At 38.4% G+C, this 20,270-nt stretch overlaps 1 protein-coding gene across 1 annotated transcript in view; it reads left to right on the top strand.

Moving 5' to 3' along the window:
- eys (eyes shut homolog) overlaps positions 1–20,270 on the top strand; it is a 136,457-nt gene that overhangs the window by 38,559 nt on the left and 77,628 nt on the right. The window contains exons 21-26 of the mRNA XM_070915969.1: positions 828–839; positions 1,876–2,073; positions 3,745–3,866; positions 7,361–7,482; positions 8,343–8,602; positions 20,020–20,116. Coding sequence (XP_070772070.1) covers positions 828–839; positions 1,876–2,073; positions 3,745–3,866; positions 7,361–7,482; positions 8,343–8,602; positions 20,020–20,116 — 811 coding nt within the window. The remainder of the gene's footprint in view (positions 1–827; positions 840–1,875; positions 2,074–3,744; positions 3,867–7,360; positions 7,483–8,342; positions 8,603–20,019; positions 20,117–20,270) is intronic.

The raw sequence follows: 20,270 nt of genomic DNA, 5'->3' as shown, positions 1-20,270 counted from the left end.
GTAAAGTTAGAACCACCTCAAAATAATCTCTCAGTTTGAGTCCCAATCTGCACAAATCACTTTTCCTTGGCCTTGGTTTGCGCCACATTATTGTTAGACCCAATCAGCACCTCATTCATCTCCCTCGCTAAAGATCACACATCTGAGAAGAAAAGTGTGTCCAAATTCTTACACAAGCCTGCTTCCACTGTTTTCCAAGTCTGTAAACACACATTATATATATTGTCCCTTACTATCTCCAAATGGTAGGTAGCCACAGCACCAGCGGGTTAATAATAAAATAAGGGACTTGGCAGTGGAAACTGCTGCACTCCAATCCTGGAGTTTGTGAAAGCTGCTGGGACTCAAAAACACTGAAAGCTGCAAACAGCTGCTGGATGGGTTGTTGATTCTCGATGAGATTGGCAAGTGGGAACCCTTTCACACCACAGAGGGTCATTTGATTCAATGTTTGTATCAAAATATTTGCTTCATGGAGCTCTACTGTCACTCCCGTCTTATACAATGACCAGTTAAGTAAGCATTTTGACAGCATTGTATGTTTGACAATCAATAGTGCAGCCACTTATTTCCCTATTGCCTGTTCATGAAGTAGTTCCACTATGAAACTATTAATAACAGACTGCACTATTGTTTACAGCATACTGTATGACTGGCATATAATGGTATATAATGCCAGAAATATTCAGTACCAAATTTCAGTATTTCCAGTTCCTCCACCTCCTCTACAAACTGAATTCAGTTTTTACTGATGATTTTTGCAGCAATTTCTTTAAGAATGTCCTAATCATTTTTTCTTAACATCTTTCTTTATGTGACTGTTACAGAAATTGTCAGAGGTAGGACACATAACCATTGTGATACGTCGAGTTTGTTTCACATTTTGCAGCATTCATCATTTTTTATTCACTCATTTAACGTGCATTGCCTGGATTGATCTTCTTCTTTGCTTTGTTAAGATCATTTGTGTGTTTGCATGTTCTTTGTTTCTTTCCCTTTGTTTGTGTTTTATAATTTTCTTATTTGTGCTTGAGAAGAGTGATTTACTTCAACAATTTCTTCAATGCTTCATGCATTACCTGAATATAATGACGTCTGGCACTTTAATTTGTCTGTATATGAATTTAATTGAATTGAACTGTACAGTTCTAGCAGTTAGCTATAACACAGTGACTGCTAAGTGACACAAAAGTCTTAAAAGTGCAAATGGTAACTCTGAGTAAGCACATTAGTAATTAAATTGAGTGCTGCACAGCCGCAGGTGTGCTTTTATCACTTGTTTAAATCAGTATGGAACATGATGGCCAATCAGAACTGAGGACGGAGACTATTCATTCAGTATTTGTTTTGTCAAAAGCATAAAACTTCATCACCCATTTCATTTCTAATGTTTGGCCACTGTAATGGACGAAATAAAAACTGTTGTTAGTTTAAACGGTTTTATAACAGCATCTGGATTGTTTGATTTAATATATATCTGCGAGGATAATTTGTGATTGCAAATACTTTGGTTGTTTGTATTTATCACTTTATTTACATTCTGTTTTAAAGAGGAAACTGCGGCATGGGGAAAACCCCAAGATTTTCATTATTTCTAAAACATATTTTGAATTCATTTAAAAATTGAAGAAATTGACTTTGGATCAGCTTCTACTGGAACACTTTTAAGACTTCCTGTGTGTCTTTCTGTTTGTCTCTCTGTTCAGCGAGTAAGCTTGACACTGCATGTAATCCACCACAAGGACAGGTTCAAGGAAATTTACTTAAAAATGATATGTTCATCTTTAATATTCCCAGGTTCACAGTTCCGTAATGCTACACAGATTGTTGTCTGCTGCATGGTCCTCCAACGAGTGTTTCTTTACCTCACTCCAGGTCATAATTGTGAGTTCTTACCTTGTGAAGCCAGTAATCCCTGTGAGAACGGTGCAGTGTGTGTGGAAGAGTTGGATCAGGACCATTTCCCTTTGGGTTTCCGCTGTCACTGTCGCCGGGGCTTCACTGGCCCCCGCTGTGAAATCAACGTGGATGAGTGCAGCTCCAGCCCCTGTTTTCACGGCTTCTGTTATGATGGTAAAAAAAAAACTGCTTATTTTGCCAACATGCTCAATAACAGCGACAAACACACCCGCGCAGTGAATATGTCAAATTTCGTTTCGCTCACTTATAGTCTTGACAGGCAGTTTTCAATTGGGTCACCGTTGCAGCTAATAAGGGTATTATGAGAGTGGAGTTATTCCATCTGATGTGAGGATCTAGGACATTACCTGCTGGAGTAGGCTTGATTAGTTTCTTAACATAACTGTAAAAGGAAATCAATGAAGCATCAATGTTGTGTTGTAATTTGAATAATGGATGATAAATTCCATAATTAATACAATCAAAGCTCAAAGCAGAATATTGTTTTTCTTCCAATGGCTATCTGAAGATTTTACCCCTGTGCATTCCATCTCTAGTATGTGTGATTAAAAATGCGTGGATCAAAATAATAGTGGAAACGTTAAGGAAATCAGCAGTTGGTCAATAATTGTAACGTATTTATTTTACTGTGAAGGACAATAATATTTTGTTTAAAAATGTCTGCAATTGTATTGCACCAGTTGTGCAGAGGGAAATTAGATTCCTCTCAGTAGCAAAATATTTGTGCTGTAGGGTTTCCTTCCAGCCCTCGTGGCATCTCAACAAATCCTGCCAATGTTGTTTCAACTGGCTTATGCCGGAACAAAACAGTGATGGCAGTGGGTCTCTATCTAAGAGCATCCCATCCTTCACTGTGCTACAGTAGACCTCGGCCAGCTGTCTTGACTAATCTTGAGCGCAGCCAGTGCACCTTAGGTTAGTGAGGCAGGCCTCTAGGACCTATTGGCCGGCGCTCGGCAACAGCCAGCCAGCCACCAGGGAGAGCACTGCATAGCCACAGTGGCTGAGATGAGTAATGCTGCTGCCACCCAGGACCTAAAGCATTTAATGAGAGTAATAGCAGCTACACGCACCAAGACAGAGTGACAGCATAGATTACGTGGTAAATCTTTGGGATAATGAAGAATCCTGGGACCCTGACTGGGGAAGTAATAAATTCACTCCTGTAAGAACCGCAATTACCTCTGTCACTGGCTGCCTGTACACCAGTGTTGTGTTGGAGAAACAGAATGATGCATCCCGCTTTAACATCATTAATAATTAAAGACAGGAAGGAATGGATTGTTAGACATGGGAGATTTTAACCTATGATGGAAGAAATTGGCACATTTGTAACATCTGAATAAAGAATGGCCCTGAAATGGGCTCTCTCCTTCTGTTGTACTTCTTTCCCCCTCATTTAATGTGTTGCAAGTGTGTTGAGAGTGTGAAAACAAATGACAAGGCTTTCAGGCTTTCATTGAGAAAGAGTGGGATAAGTACAGACGGGCGACGAGGAAAGTAGCGGGAGAAAAGAGGACTGAATGGCCATCGCAGACAGGTTCATTTAAAGATAGTTAGAGTGTCAGACTCTGTCAGACTGATGCAGGGAGGTACCCTGTCACATAGATTTATCAACAACAGGTTTGACTCATACAGCACAAGACGCTTATTTTAATGGTCATATCCATTAAAAAAATGAAATCACAGCGGGTGATTTTGCTTTATGTTCATAATCCACACTTACCTGTGTAGATCTGCGGTACGTTAGTAGGAACTACTGAGAGATGACTGAATTAATTTATGATGCAAGGTGCTGTAACTGTCCTTCTGATTTTGTTCCAGTTGTAGACGGCTTTTACTGCCTTTGCAATCCTGGTTATGCTGGGCTGAGATGTGAGCAAGACATTGATGACTGCGTGAACAGTTTGTGCAGTACCAGCTCAACATGTAAGGACCTCCATCTGGTAAGTGGACACATTTTTTGTTTGGCAGTATAACGGGCGGATATAATGGCCTTTAAAAGTCTTTAAAGTGCCCTAATGTCCTGTAAATCACTACAGTTGGTAACTGGTTGGTACAAACTCAGTTTATCATAAAGTATTGACAGACCTGAATCACATAAGGCACTGCCTATTACCTTTGATGACTGTCATGCAGTTAATGTTTTTAAGTATTTCTGTTGCGGTAAAATATAAACAACAATAACATGAATAGTGGTGTACTATTAAAAATAATATAATGTGGCTACATGGCTCTGGGTTCTGCTACAGGTGTACAACTAACAGGTTTATTTATTGTAGGCAAATCTGGCAGACTTAATTGGTCTTTCTGGAGAATTTGTTCAGCATGAGGAGATGCAAGTATGTTTCAGGTTTCGGTTGTCTTAGCGAAACGATGGGAGAGGAAATGTCTAAAGTATACTTGGGGGAAAAGCTGAGGAGTCTACAGCGGACATATGAAATGCATACTCATTAAAGAGTCAGAATGTCTTTTCCTTCACAATTACATATCCAAAACAATTTATATTATATCCTAATCAGTAATTAGACGTCTTTTAAAACACCACATTTGATTTTAGACTATTTTATATTAATTCAGTGACTTAACATTCTGTAAGCCTCTCTACAATACAGTATATTCTCCATTGCAGGTGGCAGCGTCCACCACTCTTTTCTATGTGAAGCTTGTGTACAGACACAGCCAGGACATTGTGAATGCTATTATGTCAAATGTCAAGTACCACTCATAGAACACGGTTAGTCCTCTTTCTGAAACCTACACTACATTTACAGTACAGCTCATTAGCCACACTTTAGTCGTAGCTAAGCTAATGTAGCAGAGTTTGGATTGAACTACAGTGGTGGGATATAAACTAGACAGGCCTGGTCTGTTTTGTAGCTGCAGGGCTCAGTTGATTCTGCTTGTTGAAATGATAAATGAAAACATTTGTGAAATTTAGGCTGTAAATTGTACATCAAAGATGGAGTGATGTCCTAAATGATTTCTTCTCAGTACATTTTATTCAAGTGTGCTGGCCCTTCTGTTGTCTGTTTCTACAGATGCACACACTTGGGTTTTAAGGAACATTTTAAGACTTTTTTTTTGTAAGGCGCAGCTCTACTTCTGTAGTTATTTGAGTGTTTTTTAAGCCAATAACATTGATCTGTTGCAGCTGCAAAAAGGCCTTGGGAGCTGAATGCTGCTTACAAACTGTGCAATGAGTACCAGGGGCCTTTTTCCAACAGCTGCTTATTTGCTAACAGATTGCAGTAGTGAAACAGATGTGTCATAGATAAAGTCTCTGGGTTTGTTTGTTTTCTTTTTTTTTCATTCGACAAAGACAGATAACTTCTGGTGTATGGTCCACACCTAATGTTCAGGTTTAAAATAAGTCTGTGCTCTTGAAAATGAGTGCATAATGTATGTAAGAAAGATGAGATCTATTTAATTCTATTTATTTATTTAATAAAAACAGCATGTTTCGGATGTGAGCCTGTGGAGTCCCGGAGGAGCCACATGGTGAGGAGAAAAAAGGAAAAAATTTGCTCTCACACTCTCAAGTATTTCAGAGCCTTTCATATGTATTTTCTTTTGTCACAAACAAAAAATCTCAATCACATGAATTTCTGTGAAGTTTAAATACAAAACTTCAACCTTTCAAAATGAACTTTGATTTTCAATGCTATATATTTTGTCCAACAAGTCACCTTTTATCAATAATCATTAAAGCCAGATTATGGGTTGCTAAACTACGCTTTGAGCTTTCAAAGTCAACATGTTGTATTATTACACAAAATTTCACTCATTAAACAAAGTATACCAGCATGTCAACATAAAACTAACTTCAGGCTTTCTAGTATTCATAGGTGCTACCCGAAGCAAACTAGTGTCTTCTTATCAAGACACATTGGTTTCAAGAAAGTGCTACTGTAACAATTTCAGGGTAACTTAAGGGCAAATGCCCATTTGCTCATTGTGTACTATGAAACTGTCTACAAAGAATTCTATGATAAGGTTTCAAAATTGTCCCGGCACAGAATCCTGGTTAAAACATTTTGGTGTAATTTTCTGCGATAAACGAAATACTTTAAATCCAAAGACAAAAGGACACTGCAGAAGAAGGGAATGAGGTGTGGTATGGGGGATAAAAGGACATTTCAATCAATATTTTCCCAGTCACATTGTTCTCTGTTTCACCATTATATTTTGTTTCTCAACTCATTATTCAAATGGGGACACCTTTTTGGAAACCCCTTCACATAGTCCTGTTTACAGTGCAGCTATTCCTCTCTCTGAACACCGTGTCCCACAGAGCTTTAGCTTATTTTGGAGAATTGCGGTCCCTGAAGGTGACTTAGCAGCAAAAATGAGATTATGTTCTATTGCTAGGGGTAAGGAATTGGAGTCTCCTGGAGGTATCTAATTTATCATGAGATGACGGCATTTTCCCCCCACCACCATAAGGCCCACAGTGTACAAATTATATCAGACAGAGTTTAACGGCTCCCCTCCAGTGTATGAAATACAGATTAGCATGCATTCAACCAGCAGCACCCAAGACCTTTAGACAGGATGTTGGCAATGAGGAATCCTGAAAAACCCTTGACCATATGACTACCTTCATTCTGCATGCAAAGATGAATTTAAATTAAACGGGTTCCTTGGAAAGTAATAGACAACAAACCATTCATCTCCTGTGGCGTGATTAATTATCATAATGCAGATTGCAATGATGAAATAAAGGACAAGTGGTCCGCATACTGCTCTGAATGGAGGAAAAGAAAAGATAAGCAGAGGTGGGAGCTATATATAAATCTGTTTCTTAATGTACAGTAGAAGCAACATATCCATTGGTTATAGAAAGAGATTCTGGAAAATCTAAATCCAACATATTTTATACGTTTGCTTGTCTGTGAAAAATTCCTTTCCACACAAAATATGCAGTGATAATATTGTATGCTTGATAAAGGCTTGTACCATATATCTTAAATGGCATGGACAAAAACAGGCTTGCATGTTATCCAGAGGGTGGGTGGCAGAGGGAATACATCTGCATAGCATCCATGTGAAAATTTAAGACAAACATGACACAGTTTAAACAGATTTCCACTGGAGAGATCTTCTTGTGAGTGGGAGGTTTTATTCTGCAACATTTGTGAGATGTGAGAATTTGAGATGAATTTAATCAAGTACATTAAGCAAGCATTGTTTGTTTACTAAAATGTAACAGGTATAAATAAGCACACAAACAAGTGGCAGAATGCCCTCTGACTGCTCCATAACAGCTTAATTAACAGCTTCCATATATTTATACGCTACTTTTTAATTATATTTTAATGATGTGTTTTGCTATTCTAAATACTAAACTTTAACTACTATACCAAGACAAGTGCAGATGTAAGGTGTCAACATATTTCAATGTTAATATAATTGTGTTTCCTTTTTTGTTGTATTGCAGAGCTACGAGTGTGTGTGTCACTCCGGCTGGGAGGGGGAATTCTGCCAACAAGAAATTGATGAATGTTTATCTCAGCCCTGCAAAAACAACGCCACCTGCACAGACCTTCTCAGCAGCTACAAGTAGGTGTGCGAGCTGGCTCCAGGGCACTGTCCTCATGAGGTGCATCAGTCACTTAATAAATGCAGAAAAAGAAGCCGTTCAGAGATAGCAATATGTCCTTCCACTGGCAGCGGAGATAATGAATTGCAGATGGCAGGTAAAACAAATGAGTCAATCAATGGCTCACAGCATGAAAAGGTTTCAGGGGATCTGTGACTCATTGGAGGAAAAAGCTGGTGTATCTGCTTCGGCTAATGCCCCCCTCTCGCTAGGGAGACGTAAAACTGCTTCAGGTGGAAAAGTTGGGGGATGAAAAGGAATGCAAGGTGGAGTGGTTGGTGGTGCTCGAGTACTCACTGCCACCAAGTGGAATATTCACCTGCCTTAAGAGCAGATACTTCAGACTCACACTCACACTTTCTCTCTCTGTTTCTCTGTCCCCGTCTCTCTCTTTCTGTCTGTGTCTAGCATGCATACATTTCCATTTAATCCCCGCTCAGTGCTCTAACCTCTTGTGTCCTACATTCAGCTGTCCAGAATGAAAAGCTGCTCTGACCAGTAGTCCAATTAACCTGTAAATTCCCTGCACTGTCTCACACAAAGATCCAGAGGTGGAGTGCCAATACATGTACTGTAACACCGTGTACTTGTACGCAGAAAATTGTGTCCTGTGGACATTTGAATTAAATAAAGTACATGAGGTGTGATAGCTTATCTGCAGCACCTCACAGTACAGCTGCTATGTTCATTTTTAGCAGAGAGAATGACACCCTTAACCCTTAGATGAATACTAAATAAGTTGTGAGTCTATGTTTATTTAGGATTCATTTTAGTTTATGCCACAATGCCAGTGCCATGTCTCCTCTCTGTTCTATCCAAGGTGCTTGTGCTCACCAGGCTGGACAGGTGTGGACTGTGCAGAGGATGTGAATGAGTGTGATTCTGGGCCCTGTCTAAATGGAGCTCAGTGTCAGGAGTCAGACGTACCTGGGGAGTTCTCCTGCACCTGTCCCCCCTTCTTTAGTGGACCCTTGTGCAACCAGCCTTATGACCCCTGTGACCCCCTCCACAATCCCTGCCTGAACAACTCCACCTGCCTGACACGCTCCAATGGAACAGCCTCCTGCAGATGCCCAGCTGGTGAGTGAGCACACCGCCACAGCCTCATACTAATAGTGTTTTTTTTTTTCCTCCAGCCCACTTTTCGAGTGTAACTACACCATTTTGTTCAATAGGTTACTGTACGTAGGCAATCTGCACAGCTTAAGTAGTTTGAAAAACACAAATTCAAAAATTAAACATGTACATCATAGATCAAAAGGTTCTAGCAAAAAAGATGAAAGATATTCCTGTCACAGTTAAGCATGCATCATTTGTATCTTCTCTCTGAAATGTATGAGGTTTTCCAAAAAGTATCAACAGAGACAATGAATTTTGTTTTCTTGTGCATGAATCATATGTTGAACTGTACTTCTGACACCTCTGAAAAACAACAACAGTAAAGGTTTTCCTACAGGGTTGATTTAAAGTGATTACATTTTTCATTGTTTTCTGACAATGATTGATTCGTACAAAAAACTAAGACTTTTATTTGGTGCTGCTGTCGGGAGAAGATTCAATAGTTCACATAGCTGCAGTCCGGTCATTGGCTGGCCATGGGTCAAAGAGGTTTTGGTCTTTTTACTTAATTATGAGAAGAACGTCCCTACTGATTTATCATGGTTTGATTTCTCCTGATGACTTTAAATTACCAAAACTAGTTAAACCCAGTGGTGGCTGGGTTGTTCTCTTTATAGTCCATGGTGAATCAGATGCTAGTGTACTACACACTAGGATGTATCTCCAGTGTGTATGCATTACAGTACATACAGCCCCTCATATGATGATTATTTATAGAAACAGTACCTCGCAAGACCCAGATTAAAATCAACATCAAGCTTTTGTTTAACTAAATAATTATAATTTATTTAAAAAAAACGATGGACAATAAAGTCACAGATACGCTCTGTCAGAGAGCCTTGTGCTGCTTCGTGGTTTCTTCTAATGTTACCAAAACGTTAAGTACACTATTTTTAACTAATAATTTGACATGAAATGCCAATTAATTAAGTACAAATTGGCTGTTTAAATTGAATAAATGCTTTGGATTTACTTCCACTTTTTAAAATATCTAACTATACTAGTAGGTTCCACCAGGAAGTCATCTAATAAATCCAAACTATCAAAGCCTAACAGGTTCACAAGGAACATGCAGTTTCACATCCATGGTCCAAATGCATTGTATATTTTATATAAATGTATATATTTTATATAATTTATATACATTTGTAAATTTAGATCCTTGCTCCTGAAGGATACCACTTCATATGTTCATTAATGGGCAAACTTAATTAATTAATGATTAAAGATGGTAGTTCCCTCCCTCACTGTGGTCAACATGAATTCACGGTGAGAGAGATTACCCAAAAATCAATAGAAACAACTCACCGCTCATGAAGCAAAATTCACTTCTCCACCCTGTATTCACATGCTCATGTCGTGGGCTGTCTGTCTCTCGTGACTGATTTCATTTGTTCTGTGGGTGAGTACTGACACTGAAGAGGAAATCAAATTACTGCAAATGTAAAAGCTTTGAAATGAAACTGTTACTCCAATTTAGATATTTAAAGTAATCACGTTACTTTGCGCATGGAAATCACACTGTTGGTTCTCTTGCTCCTTCACACACGTTCATAAATGACTCACATCCTCACACACACACACACACACACACACACACACACATCTGAAATTCAACACATGAAAATCTATTTCATGTTCACTTCACAAGCTCTGTCAGTTTTATTAAAAAAAGACCTCTTGCTTTGTTGATATTACCTGTTAGGAAGTGTATTAGTAAGCCCCCTGATAGTTTAGGATTTATAAATTATGTAGTGTTTTAGCATTCAAACTTATCAGTGTGCAGGTTAAGATGCTATAGGGTTGTGCTGTACCTAATGGCTCTATCAGCGCGGGGATGAGAAGATGTTGCCAGATATAAATAGATCGACAGAAGGCTTCCTTGGAGAGGAATAGGAAATTAGGTGCTGGCTGCATACATTACACCAAGAGCTTTGCGTGGGCTTGGTCGTTTTCACTTCACACAAGCATGGTGACTCACTACTCTCCATTATTATTCACCATAAATCCATCCTACATAGCTACTACTCAACAAACATTGAGCTGTTATACAACCCATGGCTTGGTTCCAGCACAACACTACACACAACGACTTGTTATTTACCATTCAGTGTAGGCCTTACATTATTCCCAGGCCTAATTAAATTAGAATCTGTCTGCCAGATTTACTGCCATAAGAATCTCATCCCACACACTCATGATGGACACCACATAGTAAATAATATTATCAAGGTTCACGTGTTATTAAGTCAACCCCAATTAGCCATTTTGTCCATGGCCTTTAGTTGTGCTTATTTGCTATTTTGCATGGTGTATGGTAGGAGTGCAGTGTGCAACGCATTAATACGACATGAGATGGCACACATCTCAGTCAGACCTTGGTTGTGTAATTGGCACAAAATGCAGTATGCAATTAAAGCAAGCTTATGTGCACAACAAAACTGCATTCAAATTCAAAACAACTCTATTTAAATACTGACTCTAGACTCTTGAGTGATGAAATGAAAACATTAATTGGTGTCCAGCCCAAATATCACATGGTACACATTCAAATACAGACATGTGCTCTTATACATGGGCACAGTTGGAAATCATGGCAGCTCCACTGTGGTAAAACATGCCTCAGGGTAAACATGAAGGTTTGTGCTGTTAAGGAGGCTGTATTATGGAATATATCAGTTGTCTAGACTTGGGGTGTATTTTGCTTAGCGGTTGAGGCATGAAGATGGTACTCCTTACTGTTTCACAGATTTTGACATAAAGACGTTGGATCATTTAAACCATTTAGATGTTTAGATACTGTATGTTTAGGGAGACGGTGGGTCGGTAATATAGCCTACCAATCAGTGCAGTAGTAGTATGCAGATTCATATTATGTTTATATTAGAGCTAGACCAATAAATAAGCCGGGCTAATATGTTGGTGTATATGTTGGCTGACAAGCAACAAGAAATTGCAGTATAGAAATGCCAAAGATATGTTTGAGATAATTAAGTGTTGCCGTCATATAGTTTGTCTACCAGAGAGCACTGACCAGTTAATTTTGGAACTGTAAAATGTCCCTCTCAGCACATATTTTTGTTATAATTCTTTAGTAATTTTAAGATTTTATCAAAAATATTTGAGTATATGTTTTTTGTGTATGTAAAAATATTATTATAGGCCGATGTATCAGTGTTGGATTTTTGTAATGTGTCAGTAACAGTCTCAAAAATCTAGTATCGGCTGGGCTCTGTTTTATATACTGCAAAAAAGCCAATGTGGTTACTGTAATAGACATAGTCATAACAATTAGTCACATAAATAAGAAAATAGTACCTTATTAAGCTTAACTATGACATGCTGTTTCTAAAAAAGCTTCACCTTTTTTAATCCGTTTTGGATATGATTTTATCTGTTTCTGGTCTCATGTTAGCTAATGCTTAATTGAAGAGGCACTGATATCTAATGTGAAGATGCCCAGGAGACAACACTAATACTCTGATAGTGGATGGTCTCTGTCAAACATTTTTGTTGATCAGCCTTATGACAATATCTGACAGCAGTTGACAAGGGTCTTTTATTAAAGATAAGCACTTTTTACAGTGGGTTTAATGATCTTTTTTCTCAAACTTGCTGTACTGCGTGTGTTATAAAACTAAGTGTGAGGTCATAGGTTGCCCAAGACACTTCACTAGACTCAGTCTCACAAAAAGGGTGATGTGGCAACTTTACTATTCGTCAGTTCAAGAAGAACTAAAAGGCAGGCATTAGGAGGTGCCTACTGGGAGTAGCATTAAAGGGATTTGTAAAACACAGCCACAATGGAAATGAGTTTTGTCTACAAAGGTATACTGTGAGAACCTGGAGGCCAGAATAAAACCAGAGCCAGCTGAAAGAATCTTCTTAAAAGAAAATATAAGGGAAGCAGTTATCCTCTCTTGATTGTAGAGGGCTCCTGTAGGAAGTTTTTGTTCTTCCTAGCAGTGACTCTCCGCTGAGGCTCTGGCCAGGAGGCCTAAGTCATCTTGCCTGACCAGCACAGATGTTCCACTTTCCTCTTAATGAGGAGCCTCAGCAGGGAGTGCCAAACCTGATAGAAGAGCAACCTGAAAATGGGAGAGTTAGGGTAGAGGTTGGGGTGAGGGTTACTGGCCGACAACCACAACAAATGAAACAAACACGCATAGCATCAGTCAACACAGATACAAGGCAGAGTTACATCAGATTCTGAGTCCTGTACACAATCTATAGCCTTGGGTGTCCTTGCTCAGTTTGCTTTTCCTTTCAATTTAATTCAGAATATTCAAGCTTCTTGGCAGATAAAATAAAAAATTTTGAATTGTTATGGACAAAAACTTTGATGTTGAAGCCACAGATAATTGGTGTTAAAAAATACGTCACATACCATTAGTTCACAATCCTGCAAATATAAGGAGCTTTTTTTGACCAATGATTACATCTATTATAGTCAACGTTGCTGCCTCAAAATGTGTGTTCAGAACACAAAAATATACAATCCATGACACATTTGAACCACTGCAACTTTATTCATTTATTTCTGAGAATGGTGCAAATAAAAAAAATACAATTTTATGATTCGTACGTCTATGGGGTTCACATAATACATTCACGCCGAGATTACCACCACAGGTTCAAAAGCACAGTAGTTGAAATAATGAAGCGGGCCACCAGCTGGCTTGTAAAACAACTTTCATCTCAAAACTGTATAACCTTTTAAATAGAATAATTAATTAGCTTTGCACAATTTATAATTAACAATAATTATTTTAAGGATTGGTAACAGTGTTCATTTGCAGAGAAGCAATAACGAAGTATATGAATGTCACATTTTAAAATGTTCTTTGTTTGGGTTGATTGCTAAAAGTAATAACGTCTCAGATTTTGTATTTTCATAATAGAAAGAACATGTGACTATAGCACTTAATGTTTTAGATTTATTAAAGACTTCTTATCATGTTCCATTTCATTTGTGTTAGAGTGTGCCTATGCCCTTTACCACCTTTTCATTGGGCTTTTGTTACAAGTTGGCATATTTCAATGTTAAAAGTGAGCTATTTGATAAGGGGACAATTGGTTTGCCTCTAGTCTATTGCATGAAGTGGAGAAATATGATTCTTGCAGTGTAGTGAATTAATTCAGAAGCATTGTGTGGTCCCTTTACATGCAAAAACCATTTGGTCTCCATGGCTCAGAATATCCCCAGAGGTGTTCCTGGCCAGATGGAGAACAAACCCCTTTATTTGCATGGCATGCTACACTGGCCTTCACCTTCCACAAGATTGAGATTGTGTCCTACCAAACAGTTGGTTAATGAGCTACTGTGAAGCTGTGCCAACAAGAGAACTGACACATACTTAATATGATATTGAAAAAGATGTGTTGAGAATATGTGTTGCCAAAGATGTGTTGAAATAGTCTATCCTCATTGCATTCATTTAAAGTGATTATTCTTTTTTATAGTGGAGATAGACAATATGACTAATAGTAGATGTGTCTTAATTTATAAACCAGATGCCCTGGCAGATGTATGTGAATATCACTGACTTTTGGGCCTACACTACTAAATACATACCCAGAGACAACTGAACGGACTATATTTTGTTATGTTTTATAGTGTGGTATTCTTCATTAACAAGATTTAGCTTATCATCTTTTTGCATTCTAATCATATAACATTATTTCATGCAAACCACATTTACTAAATTCATAGCATGTAAATCACAGCTCCATTTGGAGAAATACTATCTAGTCTAATATCCTGAAAGTGAAGGCACACACAGAGGCAAATGGAGCTTTAAAGTTCACAGCATAGTCAGACATTTCTTTCGTCGTACAGCACAGTTTATAATTGAGGAGGTACAGTGACATGGTTATGAAGTGTGGAGCCAACTCGTGTGTTTCCATTATATTAGGTCATGGAGGTGGCTGTCTTTAGCGCAGACCTGCGAGACAACACCCCTGCGCCCAGTCTGTTCTTTTCACTCTTTTCACGTAGTCTCCTTTGAACATTTGCAAACAAGAGTGGAGGATGATCACAGTCAAAGTTGGAATTAGGAATACATAGTAATATTCTGCAATTCAAGCTTTAATACCTTTGTGCGAGTGGCCTGGGGTGTTTTCTTAACTCATGTATTTGCATGTAACAGAAATATTAGAGAGGACCCTAAATTATGCAGTGTTGTGTTACACAAAGTAAAGTTCAGTACAAGTAAACATAGCCACTTAAAATGAAGGCAACTTAATAGTTGTAGAAACAGAAGAAAAAGAAAAACTGTGAGCATTGTTTAAGCCAGGGAGTAGCTGTGGTAAAGCACCACTGTGAGAAAGAGGTTAGTGTCTACATGTATGTGTAAAAATAGACCCGGGTCTGCAACAGCTGTACAGTAAACAAATTTTAAATAAACTCAGTGTTTAATCATTTTGTGCCATCATTAGCAGTGCGTACGAGGTGGTCCAGGTGTGGAGCAGTGTAAATTGGCTGCAGTGGCTGATGTTTACATGCAAGAGATTTCTATTCTTAACCCACTTATTCAAGTAACCCAGTTTTTGGTCAGTGCATGTGAAGGACTCACAAGCATGTTGTACTCCTTGATTATGATTATGACAAACACAGCTGTGATGACTAATTTCATACATGTATCTGGTTTGTCTGCCCATTTATATTTGTTTTTAATTGCCTAAATGTTATAGTTTTTTTTGTTTGTTGCACATGATTGATGATGTGTGGCAGATGTGTGTCTGTTTTAAAGGCCAAATATTCTGGAGTCTGTGAACTTTTTGGAACTGACAGCTTTATTACATAGTTAACATCTTTTCACCCAATAGTATCTTACAAACAGACTTTTTGTTGCCGTTCGTGTTGCTGCATTTTGAATAGACAACACGTAAATTATGTAACAGGAATTCAAAAACAAGAAGAAACACTCGTCTCTGCAGTGATGGAACAGTGTGGCCACACATTTGCTTTCTTTTTTTGCTTTCCATGCAAATGCAGACTGCCACTGTGTTGGCACATTTTTCATGTCAACAAAAAATCATGGCAAGCACATACAGTACTATACTGCTAGGAGTATAATTTATTTGCCTTGTGTTCGAAGGAAGTTCTTGTCAAGGCAGTAGCATACTGTCCTGTAATGGATCGCCAAACAAGGCCATTAGAGATATGAAATCTCTTTACGCTCCTGTGTTCATTTTTTTATTATAACTGATGTATATATTTAAGTAACTCATGTTGTAGAGTTTTTATATTTGGTATAAGACTTTGAAATATCTGAAGTGCCAGGTTGATAATTTGTGTGGGCAAGACAGGGTGAAAGCTCATGAGGAGTTCAAAATAGAACATGTAAAGCCTCTCAGGAACTTGGTTGCGCTCGCTACATTTCATAGCAATCTGACCTGTTAGATTTTGATAGTGATGCACTGAAAAGCACTGAATTAGCACGATTTCAGCTGTGATTACGCACGACTATAACCCATGCTATTTATAGTGCGCGTAGCATTAATTTATCACTTGTAAACCATCATTGGCAGTGATATCTTAGTCACTATCATTAAACATTAGAGAAATATTCAATGATTCGGTTAAAAAACAAACAGTGAAATTGACTAACAACCCAAACGTTTTATAATTTGAATCTGTCTCTCATCTTATATTTCATTTCCACCTTATCACGTCTTCCTCGGATCACTCTAGAAAACCATTTGTATGCATGGTCTGAACTATGTAAATATATTTATATACCAGTTTATGTGTGAGACATGGTATACAGTATGCATGTTTTTTTGTGCAAATGCATCATTTATACATGCGGCCCTTGGTATTAAGAAAAACAACACTGTTTGTCCTGATGAGGGTGTTGTGACTGAGGTCAAACAGAACGTCATGGTCCAGTTTCGATGACTCTAGGAGGGATGTTGCCTGTGTTGGTGATTTGTGCACTATATTGCATCATAAGAAACATTACACCAAAGAGGGGCACAACAGTTTAAGATCAAAATTTCCAACTTGGAATGATGATGCATTTCGGTTGCAGCATGAAAATCATACACAGATTAAGTGGTCAGTGACGTCTGAGATTGGATGTACTGTATGACAGCACACAGATAGCACCACAGACAAAGACCATAATCTATATTGCACAAGCTGTGGGTAATATCATTTTAAATGACTCCTCGGAGACATTGTTACATCAGTCTGACAGCAGCTTTGATAAGAATACTGTAGTCACAAATGTAGCAGTACAAAACAAATTCTCACTCTTAAAATGAAGACATCACTCATATTTCAATTGAAACGTCCATCAAAGTTAGTTCGCTATCCACTGGGGATTACCTACAATTTCTTCTCCTCTGAGACATTCAGTGGCAGGAGCAGTGATCGCATAGTGTAGCTCCAGCCAGATGATGGAATGACTATGTGAGGACACGCCTTGGGTATCCCTCTCTGTACTCTGTCAAAAAGCAGCCTCCAGTCACTGCTAGTGGCAGAAGATGCATTACATTGCAGTGACATTCGAAATAGTCCCCGAGGTGCTCCGCCATTGCTTTGACTGACAGACCAGCTTGGGAAACCTGTGCTGTCCCATAATTCACCAGATGCTCTGTGCTCTCTGTGGTCTCATGGATTCCCTCTCATTCTTACGTCCCAAGATGCACTGAGCTGTGTCAGTGTCGCTGTCATACTTTTCCACAAACCTTTTTCACATTAGCTCTACTGGCGATTTAGTTTTTTTTTCTCTATATTTTAAACATAATGATATACAATATAGTTTATTCAGCTGATTAAAAATGCACAGTGAGAGTTGCTTGGAGAGCTCCATCCGGTTGTTAATCCATTTTTTATTCAACAGCAATTAGTAATCAACGGTACTGAGCTTCATGTGGCTGAAAAGCAAACCACAAATAATGGCTTACAATTGCTGCTTCTGTCTGCACTGAGAAATGTATGATCTATATAATTTTCTGCCATCTGTGGTTTACAGTATATTTTGAAAGCGTTGAAATTAGAAAAATCATTATTGCCATTAGAGAGAATTATATAGTTAGTATATATAGTATATAGTGTTGCCTCCTGATATATGCATGCATACAATACAGGAGATCCTCAGACGTCTACGGTGGGCTTAAGAAATAGGAAAAATGACAAATCCCATACATGGTATTAATCACGTATTAATCAGTAGTTAAAAGATTTTTATACTTAATACAGGTTAAAATATAAATAATATGATATAAAACATTTCTTCACATTTATTTTTACATTTGTAAGATTGAACTCTATAAGCGTGTGCTTATAAGAGTTTAATCCTATTTAAACATATTTAAACCTCATTATTGTTAATACAAGTACTTCTCTAAGCTGAGAATTTATACTTGCAAGAGCCAAAACCCATTATTGTTCAAATGTGTATATATGACTCTTACTTGAAGCAGCAGGAGTAACATAATGAGACAAGGAGCCAATAACAATACTAACACTCATTATAAGTTGGTTTTATTAACCCTTTGTTATGTGCTTGTATTGCCTGTCATTATGCATGGCAGATGGTGTTCTGAAGGGACAACGCAGTAGTAGTCTTTGGAAGTCTGAGCTCTGAGTTTGATTGTTGAATTGTACAGGAAATGGTATCTCTGTGTCATTACTCATACCACGACAAATGAGATGGCTCAAACAGTCACAGAATGCTGAAAATCAATGGCATGGAAGAAGAAAGAAGAAAGAATCTGAATTTGAGCAGTTTTAATATTTTTTAAATAATGTGTACTTAAATATAAATACAAATTAAAGGAAAACCCTGAGTAAATGACTGGAGAAGTATAACAAATGCAGATGCTTCCACACAGGTACGCTGCATGGTACAATTAAGCAATTAACATCCAATCATGCTCTGTTGCACATATACAAAATGCTGTGCAGGAGTTTATTCTGATTTTGTATCAAGATGGCAAGAGGTAAAGATGTAAGTGACTTTGAAAGAGGGTTCATTGTTGGGACACGGGTGGCAGGAGCTTCAGCCACAAAGATGGTCATCTGGCTTGTGTTTCTATAGAAACATTGACATCTGCATTTAGATCTATGGGAAAGACATCAGTAAATAGGGTCGGAAATTGTGGTCGGAAATTGTGGTCGAAATGGCCGTGATGCTTGTGCACTTGTGCGATACGTAAGGAAAAGCAGAAGCGCAGCTCTTCCTCGAGTGACTGAGAACCGTCAATGCAGGATGTGATCCGACTGTGTCAGCAAGAACAGTCCGTCGACAATAGGCATTGTACATAGGCATGTTATAGTAGGGCTGCAGTGCATAAACCCCCCATTACAAAGGTGAATACACGTTCAGTGTTTGATGGTCAGATGAGTCATCCTTTACCATATTCTTGACAAGTGGGCGAGTGCACGTGTGGCGTACACCGCGAGAACAGTACAAGCCTGAATGCTTGACCATGATATATACACTACTCACAAAAAGTTAGGGATATTCAGCTTTCACATGAAGTTGATTCACATTGAGCAGAAATGAGGAATGAGATGAAGAAATTACCATTGCATGCTTCAACTTAAATGCCCTACTTTCATGATATAATATCACTGTAGCATGAACTTTTTACATTTTCCATAAATTTCACCCTAAAGTCGAATATCCCTAACTTTTTGTGAGTAGTGTATATATAAGATAGATGGTTTTCAAAGTAAAATATTTCATTGCTATACATTTTGTATTTGTATTAACATTAGTTTTCAGTTGCTTATAGAATTCTAATCTTTATGGCCCTTTAATGCTTTAGGGGTTCATTTATCCTCTTTTAATTAGTTAATTCCTTTTTTACTAAAAGCTAACGTCATTTAGTTTGACTTGTTCACCAGCAAATCATCTTATGGACCAGACCAAGACCAAGCACCAGAGGAATGCCTCCGACAGGCAGAACATTACAAGCTCCCAGGCTGCCTTCAAAAGTACAACAAAACATCCATGCTGATCTGCTTAGCCATCCTGCCCCTCAACCCCCTAATGAACGAGGGCAAAAGAGCTCTTGGGCTTAGCCTCTCCCTTACCCTAACTTAACAAGATGTCCCCCTACTCGCTTGCTTTCTCTCACACACACAGACACATATGCACGGTCGTGCACACAGACACACACCTCCCAAACCCCAAACCACTAACCCTCAGACCAATCTGTCTGTGGCACTAAAGTATTATTAGACTTACACACTCTCAAAGGGGAAACAGTGAGTGCTGAGAGCTGGAAGATGAGATATGCTACAGGGGCTACTAGTTCCATTAAAATAGCATTCACTGGGGCCTTTGTTATCATCGGCCCTGACGTTTTCAGGATGTAGTGGGCCTTGCTGATCCATGACCATCTAATCTATCTTTCAGGATTTGAAGGAAGTTGGTGTGAAATTGACACCAATGAGTGTAGCTCAAATCCATGCCAAAACCAGGGTGACTGTGTGGACCGGGTCAACAGTTACAGGTAAAGAGCCTTATTCATAACCAGCTTTTCATTTCTGAGGAGGCAAGAAAATGTCAGGCTTTGTACTGATGGACTTTAAACATTAGCAAATCCAGCGTATCAGTACCAGTAACCATCATTCCTGTACAGGTTTCAGGCCATTATACTGTAATTC

This window comes from Enoplosus armatus, chromosome 12, assembly GCF_043641665.1.
Source record: "Enoplosus armatus isolate fEnoArm2 chromosome 12, fEnoArm2.hap1, whole genome shotgun sequence".
In the NCBI taxonomy this organism is placed as follows: Eukaryota; Metazoa; Chordata; class Actinopteri; order Centrarchiformes; family Enoplosidae; genus Enoplosus; species Enoplosus armatus.
This window is presented reverse-complemented; position numbering and strand designations above follow the sequence as displayed.